General features: G+C 38.4%; 1 protein-coding gene across 3 annotated transcripts in view; it reads right to left on the reverse strand.

Annotated features, from left to right (window-relative positions):
- Positions 1-26,050, reverse strand: part of TOR (target of rapamycin) — a 60,023-nt gene that overhangs the window by 7,458 nt on the left and 26,515 nt on the right. For all 3 annotated transcript variants that reach the window (XR_015967579.2, XM_039127048.3, XM_088701897.2), the window contains 19 exons: positions 24,964-25,087; positions 24,698-24,883; positions 23,312-23,464; positions 23,094-23,246; positions 22,942-23,013; positions 22,716-22,850; positions 22,483-22,544; positions 22,151-22,248; positions 20,820-20,929; positions 20,537-20,710; positions 20,365-20,430; positions 9,748-9,816; positions 9,502-9,612; positions 8,854-8,994; positions 8,633-8,761; positions 8,364-8,532; positions 8,074-8,288; positions 3,889-4,095; positions 66-179 (listed from right to left, as the gene is read on the reverse strand). Coding sequence is in view for 2 of the 3 variants with exons in the window: in XM_039127048.3 (XP_038982976.1) it covers positions 66-179; positions 3,889-4,095; positions 8,074-8,288; positions 8,364-8,532; positions 8,633-8,761; positions 8,854-8,994; positions 9,502-9,612; positions 9,748-9,816; positions 20,365-20,430; positions 20,537-20,710; positions 20,820-20,929; positions 22,151-22,248; positions 22,483-22,544; positions 22,716-22,850; positions 22,942-23,013; positions 23,094-23,246; positions 23,312-23,464; positions 24,698-24,883; positions 24,964-25,087 (2,488 nt within the window). In the remaining variant the exon portion in view is untranslated. The remainder of the gene's footprint in view (positions 1-65; positions 180-3,888; positions 4,096-8,073; positions 8,289-8,363; positions 8,533-8,632; positions 8,762-8,853; positions 8,995-9,501; positions 9,613-9,747; positions 9,817-20,364; positions 20,431-20,536; positions 20,711-20,819; positions 20,930-22,150; positions 22,249-22,482; positions 22,545-22,715; positions 22,851-22,941; positions 23,014-23,093; positions 23,247-23,311; positions 23,465-24,697; positions 24,884-24,963; positions 25,088-26,050) is intronic.

Here is a 26,050-nt window from a genome sequence, read left to right on the forward strand (position 1 = left end):
TACCACCCATTACAAGATCTGTCCGTGGAAGTTTAGGAGAACTTACACTGTTACATAATACTCACCTGATCAACAAGAACTCCACTATGCTGGCGAATTTTTTCAACAACTTTCAGAGCTGCCTCTCTGCGTAGCTGGCTTATTGATTTGCACGCCACCAACAGAGGGTACATAAGAGCCTACAATAGAGGTAGGAAGAGAGAGACAGAGAATGACAAATGTGACTCTCAGTCGGGAAACAATTTAGAACAGAAGATCAAACGAAAACAGACTGTATTTCAGGATAGCATCAATGAAAGATCCCAATGTATCCTAACTGAATAGGCATTGCATATTAATAATGACTGATACAGGAGCAAACCTAGAATCATATCAGGAGCTTAAGCTCAAGCTGATCTGAAAATTAAAAAATATACAATCAAAGAGCAATGAGTAGGTTTAATCAGTCCATTGCTTCATTAATCATTCATTCTGTCCAAAGGACAGGAAAATAGTATTTGCCTGCCTTGATTAAACTAACTCCACTTTTGTTTTGTCCCAGCAAGAAATCATTCTCAGATCTTCCAACACGTTGAGTCACAAATTCAAGTAATAACTGATGTGCCAGAAAAGAGGGATGCTTGGAGCATATTCAGTGAATACTATTCAAATCAAAACACGAGGATGTGAGTTAAGAAGATATGTCAGATGTCTCTAGTTTTGCTAACAGTTTAGTTAGTCGATTAATGTACTCTCCTGGAGACCCATACTTGGATGCAGCGCTTCATGCTCTGCAATATCTGAAGGGTGGCCATGGTGAAATGAAACTACAGATGAGGGAGCACACTTTTCCATAAGTTAATTGGATAACTGTCATGCAAGAAATCTGCAATGGCAGTTGCACATTCACTAGAGGAATCTGATTAGATGTAAAAGTGAAAAATACAAGGGGATTGCCAAATTGGGTGCTGAAGTTTTAAGGGAGCTTGTACAACATTTGAACTCATAGGTTGAAAACATCAGTACAAGCAACAATATTTGTCATCAATTATCCCATGATGATCTATAATGACATTATTTTACAATTTATAACAAAGTAATCCCATGCCTCATAGGCAAACAAATTACATTGAGGCAGGTTTTCATGTTGCCAAGGTTCAAAATATGCATGTAATTACTTCTCATATGAACACTAAGAACTAACTGATCAAAATCTTAAAAAGTCACTTGAGTGATGTCATAATGGCTCGCCACCGGTGTAACCTACAGACTCCAAAGTTTGGATTTTTTGATGTGTAAGAACTTGAGACACTTGGAACACTTCATAACACTCTTTGTCCTAGACACTTCATACCGTCAAACTGTGATGCGATTATCATTAAACTACTTGCAAGAATTCTATATAAGAAGTTCCAACATAATAATTAGCAACCATTTTGTCAAATTATATGAACTTAAGGAGGATAAATCTAGTTAATATTTCATTATATGCATACATTAGTACATATCTAGGGGCGCGCGCGCGCACACACACATATATATATATATAATACAAACATGTCCTAGTGTCCAATTTTTAGGAGATTCCCATGAATTCTTCTTGACAATTGGACACTGTGTCATGTGTCCAGGAAACATTGTTTGCCACCCTAAAAATAGGAGAATATTCTCCATCTTGATGGCAAGTGTTTAAGATTTTCCTAATTATGCAAGGTAATGGATGATTGAATTTACTCTCATTCTATTGCATCTCTTAACCGTCTGGGCATGCTCTTTTTGGGTCATTAATTTTAACCAACCAGAGAATAGAGTCCCCTTATTGGTGGATCACCATTAGAAGCAACTTTATATTCCATCAAAGAAGTGTACACCACCAAATATGTCATAGAATGGGGGCTGCACCTTCTGTTTTAGCAACCTGTAAGACTCCTCCTTTCCCCTTTTCTTTTATCTTCTGCTCCTGTTCTTTCTTTTGTCTTCTCCTGTTATGCTCTTCTCTATTTCCTTTTCCTTTTTCCAATTTTTGGACACTTTATCTCTTTGTGCCTCATACTGCTAGAGCTAGAGCCTCAATTTGGGACTGGATATGCTGAAAGTCTGGAACTTCATGCCACTACTTTTAAGTCTTAAATATTAAGAATCATGGTATTCCTTGTTGACAAGATAAAATACTAGATTACAAAGTCTCACACAACATAAACCATTTATTAATTATAAAATAACATCACAGAAATATTGGCATATATGCCTACATTTGAATATATAACACAGATAGACATAACCCCTTAGTCAGAAATAATTATGATAGCACATATAACAGGGCTAGTCAAGGTGGTGGGCCTAGTCGAGCCACCAAGCAGAGGTAGACATGCAGAGGCAACAAGGGAATGAAAGTGATTTCTCGTAGCAGCAAGAAAAGGAAAGAAAGTTTGCCAATCTGTTGGAGAGGGATGATGAGCCCACTTACTCAGGTTCTGAGGCCTCAGACAACCAGTTTATCCAGATTATCTTGCGATACAAGGGATGATGCTAACGACAATTTGAGAATGATGCATCTGATGGCCAAGAAGGTAGCAGTGGACATGGCAGGGGTCCATATGACTCGCATCCACCTAGTCTGAGTCAATTCACCAACAAGTTGCGTTTAACTCATGCCACAAAAGGTACAAACCACGATGCATGTCATAAGGTTTGCGAGGATACGATAGCATATAGAAGATAGGCCCCTCATGGTGGTTTAGGATATGCCACTATTGTAGCTGATGATATAGCACTCAGAGCTTAGCCTACAAAAATATCTAGATCCTCATCGTATACTGGATCCTATTCAGCACATCCAAGATATGACCTGTATGCATATTCTTCCACCACATAAGTTAGATTATGGGTCAAATTTCACTACCCCATCTTCTCTCAAAAAGGAGTGGGATGGCCAGCCCAAGTATTAAAGGAATGGTATTAGGGTGGCTGTCAACGAGGCCCAGACTATTGGATGCAGGGATGGGAAATAGTATATAGGTTGAAGCATGGTTGGCTGTACAGCCCCGAACTGCCCGGTACGAGACATACCAAACCGAATTGACGGGGAACAAGGATGCTTCACCCTGTTGACTCGGTACAAATGCCAACCATTTGATTAAACCACCCTCTCTATCTTCCTCTCCTTTTCTCCCTCCCCCTCCCTCTATTTTTTGTATGCCCCGGAATGGCTACATATCCATACCGTCCCAAACCGGTCGCCGGCCGATACGCCCTCTGGTACCGATTTGACAAACCTTGAATTGAAATCATATCCAAGGTCCTGATGAACAAGATCCCAATATCTACAAGCAATATAAATCAAGGTACACCGTCTTAATACCGGGCTCCATACCGGTGCCATTTTGTTATTGTGTCGGTACGCTCGGTACGAGAGCCAGTTCGACGTACTGAGTGTCAGTGCGCCCCCCATACCATGTACTAGTGCGCCCCCCATACCAGTTCGGCGTACCGAGTGTCAGTGCGCCCCCCATATCAAGATTGTGGACCAATTGGGAACCTATTTCTTCGGTTATCATTTCCAAATTCAAAATCATTTTTACGACCATAACTCCTTGGGTATGAATGACGCTGCCAAAGACATGATATGGCAAGGGCATCTCCACACAAGCATGCAAACCCAGATGCATAGATGCTTTAACTAGAAGCATCAAACATATAACCTCACTAAGATGCATATATATATATATATATATATATATATATATATATATATATATATATATATATATTACAATACAAGTTTGAGTATTATTCTTAAAGTGAGGACAATTAGTGAAGTGAGGCAAAATAACTTCTGTTGGTGATTAGTGCAAGTTTGAAATTCTCTACTTAAGGGTTAGAAATAAAAGAAAGAAAAAAGCAACAAACCTGCGGATGCCCCTTTCCAATTTGCACAAGTAATGCTTGTATTAGTTCCCTTACAGCTTGATTATTTGAATGTATTCTAGCAATTATTTGAGGTAGTACCACCAGCCACATTTCAATCTTTACATGTGAAAATCCATTCTGCAATGCCATTTGAACCTCAGAGGTAGCCCCATGGTTGAACCACAATGTAAGAAGACGAAGAATATCCTGGAAACAGAAAAATGAAAAGTTCATAAATTATATATACATATATATTTTGTATTCTGGAGATAATAATGGTAAATTATAGCTCATAAAAAATAACAGTGTACATAAATCACTGGAAGGGAAGATCATTGTTGTAGTTCCAGAAAACTAAATCCATGAGATTTGCAAGGACTGCTTTTATTATAAGTAGAAAGTGCAACAATCTTGTTTTTATACAACTTATAGGAAATAAGAAAATCAAAATCTGGCCATGAATAAAATGCAGGTTGTCTCCAGAGCTTCTAATTGCCTAATATGCAATCACCATATGTAGGGTCGGGAGACAAGAAATCAACTTGTCATGTAAGTGAACCCCGAGTAATTCTTTGAAATAATGAAAATATATAGTGATAGCATTAGCTCGAACAGCACAGCACAAAAATCTACAGTGACATCTAAAGCCTAGTATATCAACAGACAAAAACAATGGAGGACATTGAGCAATGCTATGCTTCAACAATGACACCATAATAGGAGACTATTATACAAGGTTGGCGAAACCGTCCCGAACCACTCAGTTCGGGGCATCTCGAGCCGTACTGGCAGCTTACCGGGATGGTTCTCGCAAAAAATCCGAAGCGCCGCGCCGAAGGATGAGAAGAAGAAGAAAAGAGAGCGAGCAGGGAAGGGAGGGAGAGGGAGGCCGGCGCTGGTGCAGGTGGCGGAGGCCGCGGTCGAACTCCCTCTCTCCGCCTTCTCTCTCTTTTCCTCTCTTGTTCTCCCTCTCCCCTGTCTCTTCTACTGTGTCAGTACAGGCCCGACACGGCCCAGCGCGGGCCCATACCGACTCGTCCCGCCGGACAACCGGTACAATGTCTGGTACCAATTCCGCCGACCTTGCTATTACATATTTGATGCATACAATACATATATAAACCATATGTCCTAAAGTATATATAGCTTACAATACAAAGTCAGCAATACTCGACAAGATATAAGGTAAATGAGGTCAGGTCAAAATAACTGTAATCCCCTACATGGGCAAAGAAGCTTTTTTCCCAAATTTTCTTTTTTTAAACTCTACAAAAGAGCCGCCCGACCATGTCGATTGAATGTTCAAGCCTCTCGTGAATTTGGATACAAAATATTGCCAGTTCCTTCCACATGGAGGATCCAAATGAAAATCCTCATCTTTAAACATATGATCTGCAATGTCTAAAATGCCTACAAAATAAAGCGTGTTCTAGAGGCTCTATGCCTATGCATCAAGTAGTCCTAAAATCGATATTATAATGGCAACATACAAGATTTTATTGATTGGTTGGAAGCATCCTGATCAGTTAAGTTACATCTTCTATGTGTTTAAAGATACAGAGATCAAGATCATAGATTCAGATTCTGGCAAGACCTATCAATAACATCCATATCGGGACAGCTTAATGCACATGCAAGGGACCTTCAAAACATACTTTTTTGTATTTTTTGAAGTTTTAGATGTTATAGATGAAGCTTAACAATGCTGATTTTTCTACTTTCATATTTGTCCCCTGTGCTGATTGAACATAGCCAACTCTATATATATATATATATGGAATGGATTAAACTCCTCTCAAGAGGAGTGGATATCTACCCCTCTCAAGTCCAAAATCAATAATGGGGCATCAACAAAGATTCACATCATTGATCATAATTTATACCACCAAAAATGCAAGAAACCAAGAATCACATATTTTGGTGGTCACTAACCTATGCATCAGTTGGATACAAAAATATACTGTTAAAATGCATGAGACCATGTTTTGTTTATAATCAGAGCATTAAAATCTATTAATTTTCAATTTACACGTTATGTATAGATCATGATCAATGAGATGGATTCTCGATTTAAATGCTTTAGCATGTATTTTAGCATATTGACACAATGAAATCATCCATTTTTTTATCCACGCGACAGTGTCAATTTCGATTTGAATGCTCCATTATTAACAATAGAATTAAGACGAGTAGATCAAGGTTCGCAATCTTGATATTGGGTACCGTATTGGTACCTTATCGATTCGGTAAGGTAAGGTACGCATCTTGTACCGAAATAGTCCTTTAACTATTTTTCTCAATTTTATCTTGGTGCGCTTCAGTATGGGCCAATACACACCACAGTACACCTTGGTACAGGTCGGTACACCTTGATACAGGGTGGTAGGGGGCTCGTACCAACTCGAGGTTGAATTTCGTACCGGTTTTCTCTTGGTTCGGTACGCCACGTATCGAGCGGTACAACAGACCATGGAGCGGATAGTAGATGCCCTCCTCTTGAGAGGAGCAAAGTCCATCTCTTTCCTCTTTCTATATGTATGTATATCGTGTGCTCATAGCAAGTCTAATAATTCTCAACCTAATCTAGCTAAGACACCAATCTACTAGAAAAAGGGATTCCGATCAAACTTTTTTTACCCTCCAAAATTCTAGTCAACCTGAACCCAATCCGATCTTTTACAAGTTGCATTTAGGTTGTGCATCTATGCACTAGTTGGATTGTTGGAACTTTCAGGCAACTAAAGGCACCCCTTTTCAACTCTCAAACAGCACCATCAGCCCTCCCTCATAAATCAGAAGTGTTACCATCCTTCACTAGCAAGCACATTGACATTAAGGTGGAGCTATAGAAGGCCCCTGGCGCCACCAAGGTGGTAGCCTGGTGGTAAGGGGGCTTGGACTCCACCCGAGTTGTCCGGATTCAAAACGCGCGGGCGTCGATTAAATCAGGGGACCACATGCCCCATGCCCGGATGGTTCTGTGTGGATATGCTTTCCTTCCATCAGTACTGAGGTCGCGCTAGGGTGACGTACTCACATGGATGACCCAATGGGGTTTCCCACAGGTTGGGGAGGGCACGCGGAAACTTGCAACCCACATCGAACATTTCCTAGTGGAAGGGGGGCCCAGTGGGGACTGCTACGCGGGTGGGGTTCTTCCCCTCCCCCTCCCCTCCTATTTTCTACCAAAAAAAAAAAAGAAGGCCCCTGGCTGCACATGCTTTATTGCAGCAAGAAGACAGACTAAGTTGACGCTGAGGTCTCCATTGAGAAAGAACATGCTAGTGCCATGAGGCGGAGTTAGGCTAGCAGCGTAAGGGGATGGCAAAAAGGGCGAGTGCAACCTGCCAAAGGGGGAGGTGGAAACAAGATCATCTCCAGGTTCATGGGTGTTCATGTTGTCCCCAATTGTATAACTTTCTATCCAACTCTCCCTTGGTAACTCTGTCCCTCTTGATCAATCTCTCAATCACTACTTTATCTTGATGACTCCAAAGTGCACTCCATATTCCAATTTGACGAAGCCAAGCAACGGATTCAAGATTACAAGCAGAAAAAGGTAGAAGTCCGGTGTATGAGCTTATAAAGTACATTAACCAAAAAGCAAAGCCTACTTGCGCATAAAACAACAAATTAAAAGGTGGAAGGAAGAAAAGAGAATAATTGAAGTCCAGATAACAAAATATGAAACTTCCTCTTAAGACCACTTATCTATTCTGAAATCCAACCCTCACCTTTTTTATGACTTCCTTGATTACCTCATAAACAAATTAGAAATTATTAATCAACCATGCTTAGAAAACAATATTCCAGAAATTCTGATCACTATCAAACACTGAAATGCTAAGGTCTTTCAATTTCTGTTGTTTGTATTGTAGAACATAAAAATAAATTCCTACCAATAAAAATGAATATAAAATGTAATGAGTATAAAATGTAATGAGTAGGGAAAAAATTCTAAACTTTCATTCTTTGCACCATTTCTTATAATATTGTGCTTTTATGAAACTTCCTAAACACACGACAGCTAAAAATTAAGACATCTACAGTCAGATTTATTAGTAAATTGTTTTAAATCCTGTACATTTTTACAAGTATAAGGTCTACAAAAGTAAAACATATGAATACAAGGTCAGCCGTCAAGAGTCAAGACACCGCTAATCTTTAATGAAGCAAGAGGTTTACCTGTAAGTTGTCATCAACTCCCTTGGCAGTTGAGGCACAAGCTATTGAATAGAAATATCCAGTGACTGCAGCAACAACATATTTCTCCGTGATAGCAGGGCAGCCTCGTAGAGTATAATGAGACAACACTGCTGTATTAAACAAAGCCCATCTATGCCAAGCTTTGGCCCAATCCTTAGCACAATGAGTGGCATTTTTGAATGATATAAGGATCTCTGGGAAGTAGAAAAACTCATCAATAAAAGGCACCATATAACCAAGGAAATGAAAGACAAGGGACCATCGATTACCTTGTATGGAATCATCATCTAATCCAGGTGAAAGTGCCCTCTTCCATGTCCCAAGTTTCAGATAGATACGAGCAAGAAGAGGAACACCAGCATTGGAAGCATTAGCATGGCTTAATTGTGTGCTTGAATAACTATTTGTTGTAGCAGGGGCCAGCTGTGCAGCTAAATCCTAGAGAAAAAAGTTAATGATAAAAAGAATATATCTCAACAGAGGCTATAGAAAGCAAAATTTTTTAGTACTCAATCTAACAGATGTGATTAATGCATACTTGCAGCCTAGAAAACGCTTCTTTCCGTTTGAGATCATCACCAAGAGACCACTGGTATTTCAGGTAAGCCAACTTAACTTGAGGATGTCCACGGCATAATGAATTTTCAGGAGATGATTCGGGATCATACTGCACAGAGTTAGATACAGGTATTGTATTATCATAAAGCAACAAAAATAACCAGTAAAAGATTTTATTTCCAGGAAACTTGAAACACTGACTTGTAAGAGTTTGATTAAAGTAGATCTGGCCTGACTGATACGGCCACTTGTCCGGCAAAGTGATGCAAATTTAAGCCAAGTTTCTATGTCATCGGTAGGGGGAAGCACCAGTTCTCGCACTGTAAGAAGAGCTTGCCAAACCTACATGTTTATGATCGAAAGTAAATACGAAAAGAAAATTATGATAAACACTAGTAAAAAGTTCTTCAGAAAGATAAAAACAGTTGCAATACTACAGTAGAGAAAACAGCAACAATTAATTAGTGCAAACTACATCGATAAAAGTAACCTAGAGTATATACAAAGAAACTTAGTTGGATAATAAACATGAAAAATTACTAAAGACATATCAGAGGGAAAAACCAAAGAAGACAAGTGAAACAGAGCCAACTGTATTATAAGAAGACATGAGGTAGATGCAATTTAAAATCTAAGTCTGCATATATCTGGAAATAACAATGCATAAAAAATATGGAAAAATTCCACAAGCAAATATTATAATCTTAATGAATCAAGAAAGATCAGTAGGAAGTCATCTCCACCTGCAACTCATTAATACCATTAAGCTCTTAGGTTATTATTTTACCACCAATCAGAAAATGAATTATTTTAACACAGCCCGTAGTGGAAAATGCTAAATATGTCCACCTCAACATTTCGTTTTGCCCCTGTTATGCGCTCATTCCACATATTACGGATCAGTTCCCTTCGACCATCTGCAACTGAGTTCCCCACAGGAAGAGTGCAGTAGTCAATTACCTGTATGGATCAAAAGGCAGTTTCCAGTCAACTACTGTTACTATTGAATGCAAAATGACATAAATTTAGGCAAAAGCTCAATCAACACAGAAGTGACATTAGAAGAAAATTCAAACCATTGAGTAAAGGACAGACCTCCTCTAATTCTGACAGCTGTTGAACACGGACCATATTGCTGTAAGCACGTTCATAGCTTTCAAGAACCTGCAAAAGGCACCCAAAAAGGCATATGAACCATAGAACATTTAAAAAGAGAATTATGAAACACAATAAAAAAGGAAACAAAAGTGCTATAGAAAGGAAACATTGAGCTTCTAAAATGAGGTGGAAATGATCATTATTTCACAATCATGAGCATCAATCCAGCCCTACCAAACAAACCCCTTACCCCCCAACCATAAAAAATAAAATAAAATAAATAAAGAAAAAGAAAAAACAAAATCTATTTTCAATTTTACAAGGCTATTTAAAATTGGAAATGGAAACAAAACTTCCATTTTAGTAGTTCTGCTAATTTTTTAATGAGCATGACTTGCATTGCATTTGAACCCGTTGTCCTATTGATAACCTATAATAACTAAATGTTTGTAAACCTATAATAACTAACTGTTCGTAACTTTAGCTTCTACTGGAGAAGAAGAGAAATACAATAGGAAGTACCAGCTCAGACCCGCAGCAGATTGCACAATTAACTAATGAAGAACTCAAAATAAAAATCTGGCATGATTTCTTTGGCCCACTAAATGAATGCCTTCTAATTTACTTGATAAGATTTTAAAGACCAAGAAGATGCCTCATGAATAAATAAAGAGCACTATAGTATCGATTTATAAGAATAAAGATGATATCCAAAATTATTCTGACTATCGTAGTTTTAAATTCATAAGCCATACTATAAAACGTTGGGAGAGAATAATTGAGCATAGATTGAGATGTGACATAAATTATCGGAGAACTAATTTAGTTTTATGCGAGGAAGGTCGATGATGGAAGCTATATTTCTCCTTCAGAGGTTAAACGAAAAGTATAGAGAAAAGAAACAAAATCTTCATATAATTTTTATTGATTTAGAGAAAGCATGATAGAGTCTCTAAACATCTTATGGTGTGTGTTAGAAAAGAAAGAAGTTTTCCTTATATATAATAATGTGATTAAGGACATGTATGATGGAGCGGCTAATAGTGTCAAAACTACTGGTGGTGATACTAGTGAATTTCAAATCATAATAAATTTACACTAAGAATCTTCTTTAAGTCTTACGTTCTTGTGCTAGTTATGGAGCTTACTAGGGACATTCCAGAATGATATTTCTTGGTACAAACTAAAGTCGATGTTAATCATAAGTTGGAATTTTGGAGGAGCGCATTAGAATCTAAAGTTTTTAGGTTAAGATTAAATTGGAAGACATCGAATGTAGTTTTACTATAATTAGAAAGAGATGAAAGTTACGTGAAAATTAAAGATCATGAAGTTCCTCAGAGTGATCACTTTCGATATTTAGGATCAATTATTCATAAGGAAAGATTGAAGAGGATGTTATCCGCGGGACTAAGCAAGCTGGATAAAATAAAGAAGTGCAATTGGGATATTATATGATGGTAGGATACTTGCTAAGTTGAAGAAGAAAATTCGAAAGACAGGCATACAACCAGCCATACTTTACGATATAGAATGTTGGATGGTTAGAAAACATGTGCATAGGATGAATGAGAGCAAAATGAAAATGTTAGATGTGTACTAATACAAAAAAGGATAGATTAAGAAATAAAACCATTCATAAAAATATGGAGGTAGCACCAACTGAGGACAAATTGAGAGACGGACATCATAGATAGTTTGGATCTACAACATAGTTTGCCGAGAGATACACTCGTACGAAAGAGTGACTTCAAGCAAAAGTACAAAGAATAGCATTTGTCGTAACGCCCCGAATCGTCCGATTCGGGGCGTACCGAGCCAAACCAAGAGGGAAACAGAACAGTTAGCCCTTTCCATTCGGTATAGAGGGGCTGGCTCAATTATGCACCCCCCCCCCCCAACCACCTCACGATTGCAAGAGACCCCCTCTCTCCCGCTCACGATTAACACCTCATGACCACTCTGAGCGCTTGATCTACCCCATTTCCCCCAACATCACCAATAATACCCCCCCTAGTCTCCCTCCCTCCCTCCCTTACTCAAGGTTAGGGATTCCCTTGCCCTCCCCTTTCCTCTCTCTCCCTTATCCCTCTCTCTTCCTATGTCTCCTCCCTCTCTCCCGCCATCTTCAATTCGAAATTGGGAAGAGAGGAACGAAGAAGGCAAGGTCCGCCGAACCGGTACTAGGACCTGTACGGGTCGGCGGATGGGTCGGTACCGTATCGACACACGGTACCCTTGGATGTGCCGGTATGGAACCGGCACGCCCAAATTTTTTTGGAGTTTTTCGAGTTGATTTAATTGGTAATCAATCTTTTTGAACTTTTTCAATGATTTTAAGTCTAATTTGATTGTTTTTTTTTATATTTTTATGATCTCGGTTTAACCTAAATGATGCATCTTATTGTTTTAAAACGATACAAATCAAAAAAAATGATCAGTGAGATGTTGCATGCTAAAAGAAGCAACATGAAATATCCCCAAATCAAATAGTGAAGTAAAAAATAAAAAATAATACAATCAATTACATATATTTAAAGTACTATATACCGATATCTAAAATCTCGTCGAGTGGCAACGCCTCTTATAGATATCAGGATTATTAGCATAGTCAGGACTCAGGAGGCACATCAGCCCACCCCCCTAACCAAGCGGCGTTGTAGTCTTATATATTCATCCCACAATGAACGCGCTCCGGATTATAAGCACTCTCAGATCTCTCGTTGAAGCTCTGACTCTGAGATGTGTTCTTTGGCTGATAAACTTGCCGATAAAATGGTTGTGAAGTGGCCCATCCGAATAAGCCGGCAATAAAATCCGACCCATAAGATACTCCAGACTACATACGATAGTAGCCACAGGAAGATTTCTCAAACACACAATATCCATATCTACATCCGTATGGGTCATAGGTTATCTGTGGCTGCGGATAACAGAATTCGGTATACGACTTGGAACCTGATACATCCATGAATCCTACTCCACGTGCGAGATCATCTGCAGTGGCATCTATCCTATTGAATGACATCGAGGAGCCCGTCTCCTATATGCAATTGGATCCTTGCGCGCTCCATCAGATCGCGTACAGTAGTCCCTATCTTGTGTAGCATACGTAAACTAAAACTCATCGGTGAATCGAAGACCACCTTTTAGTTCTCATAAATGGTGATCTCATGTTCACTCTTTTTCTGGCCGGCAGATCCATGACCACCAGAACTGCTGCTCCTGCTCTTTGAATTTAAATAAATTGATTCCTCGACACTCTCCATTAGGGCTGCAGGTGCCTTTTGTTTTTCTTTTTTGGTACGCTAGGTAACTACCTTCTTATCCTTCGTACCACTCGCTGCCTGCTTACCTTTCGTGCCCCTCTCTGTCTGGTTATGTAGAAGCACGTATGTCGCCCTCCTGACCAAGTCGATCGGTTAGTGTAGTGGCCTCGTCTAAACATCTCTCGATCATATTAAGGAGTCATGGTGACCGGCTTTCCTGCGGCTGTGGTTGATCAGCTAGAAAGGTGTGGAATATTGCTCTCTACCCATTACCCTACATTGACTCTAGCCTAGCAAGCTACGAAACTTACCGGTCATGGAGATGATCCTCGCTCATCAAGCTCCGACTCCTAGTTGCCGGCCCACAAACCATCTAATTATAAATCATCCACATCATCAAGAAAGCAAAATTAATCAAATGTGTACTTGAGCTTCACTTTCTCCTGAATGCACTTCAGGTTCAACCTCAGATTGTAGTGAACATATACAAGATCGTTGAAAAGCTATTGTGTCAAATGATTCCTCTACTTGCTGTCAATAAGAGCGAAGGTGGACCAATTGCGCACACTTCCACTCGAGGAGACCATCTGAAAGAAGATCCTAATAGCTAGCCACTTAAGAGTTTTCGCGAACAAACCAAAATAAATCCATCATTCAGATGCAAAAATATTAAAAAAATTACATATAAAATAGTATAGTATTAGTAACCATCTAACGCCCAGTAAATTTTCTCCCGATGTGGAATATACCTAGATTCATATTTATCTTACGACAGTTGTCGAGACTCCAAAGCTACCGATGTCCTCTCTAAATATTTTGGTCTGTAAAAAAAACTGTATTGTAATATCTTAATTATTAAATATACCAATTAACCTACAAATGACTCTTAGGTTAACTTATCTCTTCTAGATATAGGGCCACGATTTTTGGGTCGAGCTTTATCTTGTAAATCACATTATGCAGAGCAGCCAGAAGTTCGTCATCTATATCGATTCCAGCTACGGTGTATTGAAACCAAGGGTTTAGGTAGTATAGGTAGAGTTTATTATTGTCAGTAAAATTGTACAAGTACAGGATCAGTCTAATTTTTAATATTCTTGCTTACCTGCTAGATGTAAATTTCTACCGATTAGGTAGTCCCACCGCCGCTCAATGATATCGATGTACTCCTAGGCATACGTCGAATCTGCCTCCATGATCTAAATCTTTGCCCTCTCCATCATATGATACAAGAAGCCCATCTGAAAATACCTCTCACTATCCACAGCCTGAAGCACTTTGTACAATGATCTAATAGCCTTCACTATCGTAGTAGCCCGCTGCCAGAATGTCTGCCTTGTCACCAAATCCTCGACAATGCTCCCTTCAGTGTCGACCCTCGCATATCTACTTTTCTGTCACTCGAGACTAACAAACATCCGACGTAGGACTTCTTTCTTCTTAAAAAGGCTATCAAGTGCAACGTAGTTGGTCGCAAACCGTATAACTCCTGATCTCAAGATCTCTCCCTTTGCATACCTCCTCATCAGTGAAAAGATCCATGTATGGTTATAAATATATCTGGTGATAGTTTTGGGTGTCTCCATTATCTGCTGCACCCTACGAATCTTCACAATGTCCATCAACATGAGGTCAATGCAATATGTAGCACATGAAGTCCAGAAAATATGTAGCTACTGCTCCAAGATCTCTCCGGCGGCCTTATTGTGATCCATTGCTAATGATGACCTACACAATATTCTTCTCTCCTATGTTATCAATCACCTTCATCAATTTGAGAATGTGCGTGGCATCATGCATATGATCATCAGCATCAACCAACTTATGGAAGAAAATATTTATATCACAATATATCAGAAAATTGATAATGCTCCGTCTAATAGGACCAGTCCAACCATCACACATCACTGTCAGTCTATATAAGGGCCCCTTGCTCCTATATGAGATAATCCATTTCTCTAGCTCATTATTGTCAAAAAGCTCACTGTAGATGGCCTTCGGACCTGAAGGATCTATACCAGAACCAATAGCCTGCAAAATGAAAATGACAGACCTATAGTACATATTGTCTGCCACATTCGCTGGAATGTGGCTGAAGTGAAACCAAGATCTAATAGCTCGCCACATATCCTTATCCTTATTTAGCATTGTGTCAATCCTCAACTGCTTCGAATCTCTGCTGGAGAAGGCATATAAATCTAAATTATGGATAGCTGCTCCTTGTGAAATCTCTAGATGACTTCTTTTGCTACCAAAAGCCTCCAGCATAAATGCAATACGACCACCACCTCTACTAACAGCCTCCCTAACTAAGGTTTGCTTAAAATATGGATTTGCCGTGCTGCTCACAGAACTGAAACCGTATTCATAGTATGAGGGCCCAAATCGAGCCCTATGCCTGGCCACCTCATCCTGCTGCCACTGATCATTCAAGCTCGCCTGCATGGCAACCTGAAATTATGCCTTCTCGTCATCTGGTGCGGATGCCTCCTCTGACTCCCTCGAGTGATAGGAAGGTGGCTCTACTGCTCAGCGGTCCACCTCCACCTCATTGAAAACTATTCTTTGCTGCTCTGAAATCAGCGAAGTGCTTCTTCATCAGCTGCAGAACCTACTATGAATATTTGCAACACAGATACGTCGAGGTAACCACTAGCTAAGTGTTGCTTCAACCTAGTTATCCCTCTTTTCTTAAACTCTGTGCTACACCAGTTGCACTTCCAATGGTGCCGACCCGATAGCATTTGCCCATGATCCAACCAATATCACACCCTCGCTCTTTTTTTCTTAATGACTCCTTCCTGTAGGTTTATCAACCACGTCAATTTATCAATTATTTAAAAAAAGCAAAATTTCGTTACGATGAAGATAATTTTTTACGTCAGAAAATATATCTGATTTATCTAATACATAATACTAAATTTTCATATTTATTTATTTATTTATCTTTAATAATTTTAAATTTAAAAAAAAAATTTAAATATCATAGATTCATATATATATATATATTCTACTTTAGAAATTATTTCTGAATTATGTAATACGTACTACTAATTTTTCTTTTTTATATTATTTATATATTTTTAAATATTTTTCAAATTTAAAGATGATTTTTTTTAAATATCAATATTTCAAAAAATTAATTTCAGCTCAGATTCGTAGAACCCAATAATAGATGCTACATACATTATTTCTCAAAATTTAAACAAATGGACACCAAATTTTGCTAGAGTAGCTTACATGCCCCTAAATACGCTTTTAATTTTACAGTTTTTTAAAAATTTATTTATATATATCCTATTTTTTAATCCAAAATATCTTTTAATTTTAAAATTTATATATAATACCAAAATTAAAAAATTTCACATCGTCATGTAGATCATCCATAAATCTACAATATAATAAAATCAAGCCCAAATCAAAAACTTTGGCATGATCTTTTCTTATTTTGCAAATTTCGAGCTATTTTTTCAAGCCCAAAAAAACATTGAGAGAATGAAACACAGAAGAGAAAGCACACCTTATTTAGGCTTGAGTCTTCCTTTAATCGTGCTAAATCAATATAATTTTCGCCGTGAGAAAAAAGGAAAAAGCCGGAGAGATTGAAAACGATGTTAGGAAGGCCTCCTCGGGCCTTCCTAACATCTTTTAATCAGCAAACAAAGAAAATTAGAGGATTGATTCAGAACCGGGTTGACTCGGTGCAAACCGAACGGTTTGCACAAAGTTCGAACGGAACCAGCCAGTTCCAAATGGTTCCAGCCAGTTCCATCCAGTTCGGATTTTTTTCGGGCCGATTTGGGGTTAAAACCGACTCCAATAGACGAACCGACCTAGTTTCCCATCGGGTTGGTTCGGTATGGGCCGAACCAGGCGGTTCGATCCGACGGCCTTGGGAGAAGGTTTCAAATTGTTTTTAAATTTTTAAATTTTGAACTAAAGTAGGCAAAATTCAAAAATAAAAGAAAGTGGTCCAAAACAAACTAGAATGGCATAGTACTGGTACCATATTATATCGTATTGCTGGAAAACTAGTACGGCTCCCGATCTTGATACTAGTACAGCCAACCTTGGTAGAGATAGACCGAAAATTGTGAGAGATTAGTAGTAAGGAAAGACTTGATATCTCGATAGCTCTCAAAAAGTATGGCCCTAAACCGAAAGAATAGAGAAAAAAGATTTATGTAGCTCACCCAACTAGTTTGGAATTAAGGCTTGGTTAAGTATTAAATGGATGGTTTGGCATAAGAGTACATTCGATACAATAATAATCTCCGTGCTAATGATCTCTGTGCAAGAAATACAGAAATGTAGCACAATCCAAGTCTCTTAAAGCTAATGGCATTTACAAGCATCCACCATAGGCCTCTAGGATACCAAAACAAGAAAGGGCATCATAGTGCCTGAGGCTCCCACCACCACAAAATCTAGGTATGGTCAGATCTATACAGCCTTACCACCATGCACAAAAATAGCCTCTACACATGCGGGGATAGGTTATGTACAACTGCCCCTCCCAAGACCTTGCAGTGGCAAGAGCCCCATTAACTAGCCACTCTTTAGAGGAAAGAACTTGGCGCAACAGTAAGCTGCTTCATTATTACCTGGGTGTCACGGGTTCAAAAAAGAAAAAAAATATATTTTATGTTTCGTTTTGGAAGGAGATTGATGAGGTGCCAAAGATTTCTAGTAGTGGTGAGACCAGATCATTAAAAATTAACGAGATGCCAACTTCAAAACAACCAGGCGAAAAGGTGTCTCGTGGTGTTGAACTTCTAAAGAATTTGGCGCAACAGTAACTGTCCATTATCACCTGGGTGTCACAGGTTCAAAAAAGGAGAAAAGATATTTTATGTTTCGTTTTGGAAGGAGATTGATGAGGTGCCAAAGATTTCTAGTAGTGGTAAGACCAGATCATTAAAAATTAACGAGAAGCCAACTTCAAAACACCCAGGCATTTTCCTGTCACAGTGAAAAGGTGTCTCGTGGTGTTGAACTTCTAAAGAATTTCCACCGCTACTTGCTTGTCTTCCATATGACTATGAAAGTGCTATTGTAACAGTACTCTACAATACATGTCCTTAAGAATTCGAAAGTTCCAACCATTAACAAACTTCAGCCTCTCTACGTTCTTTTGTTCAGATGCATTATTTTTGCATTATTTTCCTATAAAGTGAGTGGGGATATATTGGAGTTGTAACTGTACATCTATATTATCTTTTCTTGACATTGTCATTCATAAACATGTGTGATTTATCAGTAGAAAAAGATGACGGCATCTATTGACTCCTAAGATCTAAGTAAAAGCTATCTTTCAATGTCAAGGTCCAGAGTTTTTTATTATTTATCTAAAAGATGAAGACATATCAGTTTATTATGTAGTTCTCCAATCTCAAAACACATATAATACAACTCCATATCTGCTAAAAGTTTGTGATACAAGGAACAAGAAAAGTTGGAGACAACTCCATAAATAACATTCTATTAATCAATCAAAAGTCTAGCTAAAACTAAAGCCTTACAAGTCTTACTAAAAATAGGAAAACATACCCAAATATAAAAGGAGAACATACTAGGACTTTTTAACCAAAAAAAATGAATATTAGGCAAAAACTAATGCCAACTCTAATAGAAAATAAATAGGATTTTTGACCTTAGGCAAAAACTAATGCCAACTCTAATGGAAAATAAATAGGACTTTTGAGCAACTGATCATGATACTTGCCAACAGCAAATCCATTGGCTCCTATAAGGTTTATCACAATCCGACTTATCATAATAATTGCCAGCTGTATCCTGCATTGCATTAGTTTGCAATGTAGATGCCCTCTTTTATAAACATACCTAGATTGTCTATCTTAATGCGGGCCTTATCGCAATAATAAAGTTGCTCCATTATGACCTGGGGATTATGAGTTTAAAATACGAAAACATGATCCCTACATACAGGGATAAGGCTGCATACATGTTTGACTAGGATAAGGTTCCATACATCTAACCCTCCCGAGACCCTGCAATGGTGAGAGCCTCATACACTGTGATGCCTTTTATCTAGATTGTCAACCTAGATCCAGTAAAGCGATTTGCAACAAAAGGAGAATGGTTAAATCAAGGTTCGTTTTCTCGGTCATCTTGATACGGTATCTGTATGCCCGGTATAGGAGTTAGTTCAGCATACCAAGACTCAGTATGCCTTTCGTACCGCACACTTATTCTCAAGGCTACAAATGGGTCGGGTTAACCCAAGACCCGACCCGACCTACTTAAACCCAATCCGAATCCGATTTAAGGATCCACGGGACTAGGTTGGATTTCAAATTTGGATCCATTCCACATTTTGGGTCGGTTTTGGATTTATTGAGTTTTGACCCGACACGACCCGAGTGTTATATAGGTCTAATTTGGATCTTCTAACCTATTACCCGACCCGAACACAATATACCCATTAACCCGAGGTAAGTGGGGGTAGTGTTAAGCTGGTCTACTATCTACAATCTCCTCTCTTGAAATCCCGATTAGAGATAAGTCCTATATAATAAAGGCATCTATCATCAATTAATTGGTTTGAAATAAATGGTGCCATCATCGCACCAACCCAAGCATTTTGATCTAATTTTATTCACATGACATAGGGGATGTTGTGGCAAACTAGATAGCTAAGTGATCCTTGGATCGAAAGTTCGACTTTTAGATTATAAATTGATACACTGTGATTGACTTGGCATTCTATCCATGCTCTATTTCAATCCATTAGATATCTTTTACCATAATACTTTGTATAACCCATAGGGAATGCTCAACTTTTGAAACTCTTTTCAATAATTTTCTGTGCTTTGTTGAAAAAATTATCATGCTAAATATGTCATAACATGCTTCCAAAGAGATTCATGTCTTATGATGAAGCTAGGATTTCCTTTTAACCAAATTTAACCCTTTCAATTTAGAACTCTATATGTGTGACCTAGATCCGACTTGGACCCAAATTTTTCAAGTTGGGACCGGGTTATGCATGGATCCAACCGAATCCAAATGATCCATTGGATCAAAAATTTTAGCTGTGGATCAAACTCGATCCAACCCTATCTTCTATTGGGTTGGATATGGATCCAACATTAGGACCCGAACAAGGAATTGGGTTGAGTCGGAATCATTCATAACTTGGTCCAACCCGACCCATTTGCACCCCCACCTATTTGGTACCGATACGGTACGTACAATCGGTATGCACCAGTACCGATCGGTACGACATACCATGGCTTGAACAAAATAGAAATTGCCACGCATAAGTTAAAAAAAAATGAAAATGGAGTAGACATGCAAGTTGGTTAGATGCCAAGAGGCTTACCAATGCAGCCAATTCCGTTGCCAAACACTTCCTTGCTCTCTCAACGTACTCACGAGCTTCATCATACTAGAAAAAAATAGAGCATCTTTAGAAATGTTATGCAGTGAAAATTAGAAAAAGAAGAAAGGAAACCATGAAAATTAGAAAAAGAAGAAACGAAACCATGGGGCACCTTTTCACGACGAACTGCAAGAACAGCCCTAAAGAAAGCACCATTGCTGCTTCCATCACCACTGGCAGCGGTGTTACCTAAGATCCGAAGCTTGCTTTCATCCCCATCATCCAACCGAGAAACATATTCAGCCATCTGATCCCATTCTCCCATATTCCAAGCAGCATTAGCAGCCTAAGACAACAGCATCAAATTTTAAAAAGGGGAGGAAGGGTTGAATAAAAACATGAGAGAAATGTATAATAGCTTAAACAGCTAAGATTTATTAAATCCGATAACAAACCATTGGAGCCATTTCCAATCGAGCCGAGGGTTCTGCAGCAGTCCACTGCTCTCTGCATAAGGCATTAAGCTCTTCCCACCGAGCTAAGGCAGCAAGGCAACGCATTCGTCCTAGAACCATGTGAACAGTAAACGTCAGCAGCACATTCAAGTACTCATCCTCTAAAAAATTTCCAAGGTGTTTGCCGAAGATGCTAGAAAAATTCTTTAAATATCATATAGCTGCAACTTAGTGAGAATTTTTCCAACTTTTTAAAAGGCATAACTTTTCACAGAAATATCGCATTTCCATGACCGTGGATTCATTTAAAAAGAACATTCAGGATCTCTGATTGATATTTCACAGCCTTAGTGAAATTCCAATATTTTCTAGGTCAAAAAGTAGTCAAAACCTAGACTTGTGCCACAAAAAGGAAAAAAAGAAATCTAACCCACCTGATTTGTGCTAAAAAATCTAGTTCCTTCCCCTGCAACAATCACTAGCAGCCGCTAGCCAAAACACCTCCCCCCCCCCCCTCTCTCTCTCTCTCTCTCTCTCTCTCCCCTAGACGACCTGGAGTCGCCGCCTCTCTCTCCTCCCTAACCAACTAGAACCCTCCTCACTCTATTGGCAAGCCAAGAACCAACCAAGCCCCCAGGCAGCAAGCCAGAATCCCCTCCTCTCTCCCTCCACCCCCCTTTCTCCTTGTTAGCCCAGAGTTCACCCCCTGCAGAAACTCCCTCATGCCACTCTTTCTCTCACACACTCACATGCCCCCCCTAACTGATTGAGTCAGGTCTAGTCAGACCAAGCCTGACCAGCCCAACATACCCAGGTCAGATAGGGTAGGGCCCAGGCGCTATCTTTTTTCTATCAGACGGGGGACGAGCCTGGGTTTTCAGCCCCAAGGAAGACCAGCCTGGTTTTGGTCCTGGTCACTTGGTCTTGCTTCGAGACTTCGGTCCAGCCCCAACCAGACCATGCCCAGCAGATGCTCAGGTCTAGTAAAAGCTGTAGTTATAATTTTGTAACAAATTTTTACCGATTTTTGAAATTTTAGCCATATTAGGAGTCCTTTAGAGAGTAGTTTAGATGACCAAGATTTATTTGCAATGATTGCTTCTAGATAGAAAGTTTATTCACTAATCTATGTATAGTTTAGATATATAATTGAATCATGATTAGTTCATTTACTTTTGCAAAATGAATCAACAATTAGCAAACAATCCTGCTGATTAGAATACAAATATCCATCTATTAATTACTTTCTCCATCGAATGCATCATAATAGTACAAAAATGTATCAACCAAATATGCCAAATAATAATGACCATTCATTATCCAATACTGACCTAATGTGGCATCTAAGTTATGAAGTGGACTTGATGCCTGAGATGATTTTAAAGTGTATGCTTTCAGTGCATCATCCCATCGCTGCAACTTTTCATACCTTAAATAAACCCATTGTAAACCACAATGTCAGTAGAGAAACAAAAATTGCTCTTATTTGTAAAAAGTTGCTATTACTTGAAGAGGGAAAGGGAGGAGGGAGAAGAGAGGGAGAGGAAGGGAGGAGGTGAGGGGGGAGAGATAGAGATAGATAGAGAGAGAGAGAGAGCAAATCAACAATAAAATTTTAGAAAATAATATTTTTGAAACTATTATTATAATATCTAAAGTATACCAAGACTCCTTTAGTTGAACATCCAGATGTTGCTGGGCATATGTTAGTATTCCAACAGCAGCCTGCCAAAGTAAATTTTCATAAAAGACATAAGTAGACAAAAGGACATAGAGGAAACTATGACCATACTACTATTAGAAGAGCATATATGGGAGCTTAAGACCATACTGCTAACAATAAGAGATGAAAATGAAATGATACAGCGCGTTCAACCCAAAAACACAAAGACAAACCTCATGTTGGTGTAACTGATTATTAATATGAATAAGAGACTCAACCACAGTAACAGGATTGGCACCCATCTTCTTGGAACGTGCAGCTTCAAACTCCATTTCTTTGTAGTGAAGGGCTTTTGCAAATGCTCGGCACTGGGGCAAAAATACGTCCACAAAATATGACATGCAAGATGAAATGTTTCACAGCAATTTCAATGTAATTATATAAATATAAAATGCAAACCTTCTCAGCAAGAGCACCAAGCAATCTGGTGTCAATTGGAAGAGGTTTCTCATCATGTTCCATAAACTCTGCCTGGTCAGCAATAACAAAAGTCAGTTCCAGTACCAGACTTGATGGCATGCTGGGTTGATCCATAAAGGAGAAAAAATTACCAAGTTTAGTAGCGTAGCAAGAATTTCAGGAGGAATATTTTGGGATGAGAAGGCTGTCTTAAGATTCCTGACTAACTGCTCCTGGGAAGTTTCATTCATATGCGCCCAGCAGCTTGCGAAACCAGCAGCAAATAATTCTCTCCCAACAGAAGGCTGTATATTCTCTGTCAGAACAATAAATGCTAAATAGAATAAATCAGGCCAAATGATTGCCACACCTGCAACTGTGCAAGTCGTGCACAGGTACGTAAAGCCGGGGATGGAGATTCTTTGAGCAGTTCAATGCTAAAATGCCTCATCCACTCAGCCCAGTCTTCCTTGGTACTCCTTTGAGAAGCCTCACCAGCGGTTCTTAATCGAACATCATTAACCTATAACAAGTCAACTACTAGTCATGCAACTTTCTCTGCTGATCAATGAGAAAATATATTTCAATCAACTGCCCTCATAAGAAAAGCAAATTTAAAAGGATGGTTGATTCGTTACTCTAGGCGTGTTATATAGTTATAGAAGTCCAAAGAAATTTGTCCCGCTCAACATATAAAAGTGCATATTAGAGTTCTTTTTCAGAGAAAAAGCAATGACAATCTATAGAGAGTTTTACAAATTTAGTTCCAACCCCAAATATCAGAGTAGATGCAAATCAATAAATACATGCATATGTATCTACATAGACCGATTGGTCGAGAAGGTATATATGGATGTGTATCGGTAAATATATAGATAGATAATTAAATATAGACATTATAAATGAATTAACAGTTGTTCCAATAAAGAACAATGTGGAAAATGAACCAGGAGCACTAAAAGGAATTGGCAAGCACAAAGCCAGGCAAATTGGACTCAGAGGAAGGACATTCCTTTACAAAATTGGACCCCTGTAGTAGTTAATAATGTGCTTATGCTTTGATGCCAGCACAAAAAGAACTTAAGTATCAAAGATGAAACAGTCAAACACGATAAACAGCCTAATAATAATTCATTTGAGATTATCACAGTAGATAGCAGTGTCAAACATCCCTCAACATTTAGATATTACAATCTTACTAAATGCTTAACAAAGAAAGCTCTGTCATACATGCACACATACATACACACACATGCATGCATATTACATGTACATATATATACTATATGCATAAGAATTTTCAATAATGCTACATCCAAACATTCATTTGATGTATATAATCAAGTAAAGACATCAAAACTCGTTTATCTTATTAATACAAATCCAAAGCCTCTTTAACTGCATCTAGATATTTCCAAACAAAGAGTTTGAATGGAAGTTTGAGTATATTAAAGAACAAAATAACTTATGATAGCAGATTTCATTTTTGCACATCATATACCAATTATATGAGTTGAGAGAGCAACACATAGAAATGCCTAGGAAAAGGTATTCAATATATATCAAACAATTTAGCAGATCCAATTCATATTTTCCATTACAGAAGTCTATTAAGAGACTAGCAAACAATAAGTAGCCAGGCAGTAGTCGGTATCTAAGACAAATAAACTCGTTCAGATGTCAAACAAGAAATGCATAAGAAGATATTACCAGACTAATGTCTAAGAATATAAGAGAGGAAACAAGAAAATATTACTTGATGGCTTCTCAATTGCCTGTGCATCTCAGTCTCCTCCTCGTATGGGTCAGTATCCATGTCGTCAACTGGGTCACTGATGACCTCAACAGGAAGACGCCGAGTAAACTTTTGCACAGACAAACTCTCTAAAATAAGTGGCTCACGCCTTCTTAGGCGGCTTTCAATCTCATCGAACTCTCTATGCTGAGATATGAGAAAAATCATTACCAATTGTCAAAAGCTCAACGGCTTCATGAAATCAAATCAAGAAACGAAGAGGTCACCTGCAAATGGTGTTTCAAAAGCAATTTGTGGATTGATGGTATAAAGATAGTGAAATCTTCCCCTAGGGCATGTGCGAGGCAGCACAGAGCATCAGCAGCATCCCTTCTTAGATCATCATTGTTCCTAAGCAATATAATAATCCAAGTTAAAATGGAAGATAGGTTGCACATAGATAAAAAGGATGTCTAGTTCGTTCTAAGTGAAATAAATTACTAAAATTGAGCCATACTTTTCATGGTCGACAAAACAAATTCAACTAATCTGACTACTTCCTAGATTTTGAAATTATTTTTGAACTTAATGACATCACAAGGAATTCCTTGGCAACTGCTAGAGCATGCTGATGCAGAAACTTGCTACTGTATGTATTCTTATGATTATTATATTTAGAATTTGAGGTGTATATTTGATTAAGTTTTTTTTTTTCTCTGCCTTTAAATAATAGGGCCATAGGGCAGAGATTACATGGCATCTTCCAAAAGATCGATAAGCATAGGATGACTCCAAATGCAATAACCATACACAATGATATCTCGCTAGTACTCAGGCATGGGATGCCTATGTTTACAAAGCCAAATCCATTCTTCAGCATGTTACTTCCCAACTGAATGCAATAGAAAACATCGTGCACATCTTTGCTGACACGGTGATTATTTTGCAAAAATGAGTTATTTACTGCAGTAAGAAAATGGTAAATGGAATGACACAAAACCAAGAAAAATTAAAAGCAACACTGGTGCATGTTACAGTTTAAGATTGTAATGTTTAAGGATAGAAACATAATTTAACTCATTCAACATGTAACTGAACTCTCTTAGGCCTCTCTATTAAAACCTAAATCAACTCCCACAATCCAATGGTTGCAAAATATGAGTTTCCCTCCCTTAGCAGTGTGTTGACTAATAAAATTTTGAAATTGAAGGGTTTAACTGGGATGAATATTATTTTTTAAAAACAATCATTTCATACTCCTATTGGAATTATGGACAACCATATATGGGAACCAATTCTCTCACAAGAAAGCAATAACAGTTTTTGCGGGTACATGCAAAATTACTCTACCATGTCTTCTTCAAATGCCATAAT

The sequence above is a fragment of the Phoenix dactylifera genome, chromosome 7, assembly GCF_051530095.1.
Source record: "Phoenix dactylifera cultivar Ajwa chromosome 7, Ajwa_hap1_PhDact_Kaust_v1.1, whole genome shotgun sequence".
In the NCBI taxonomy this organism is placed as follows: Eukaryota; Viridiplantae; Streptophyta; class Magnoliopsida; order Arecales; family Arecaceae; genus Phoenix; species Phoenix dactylifera.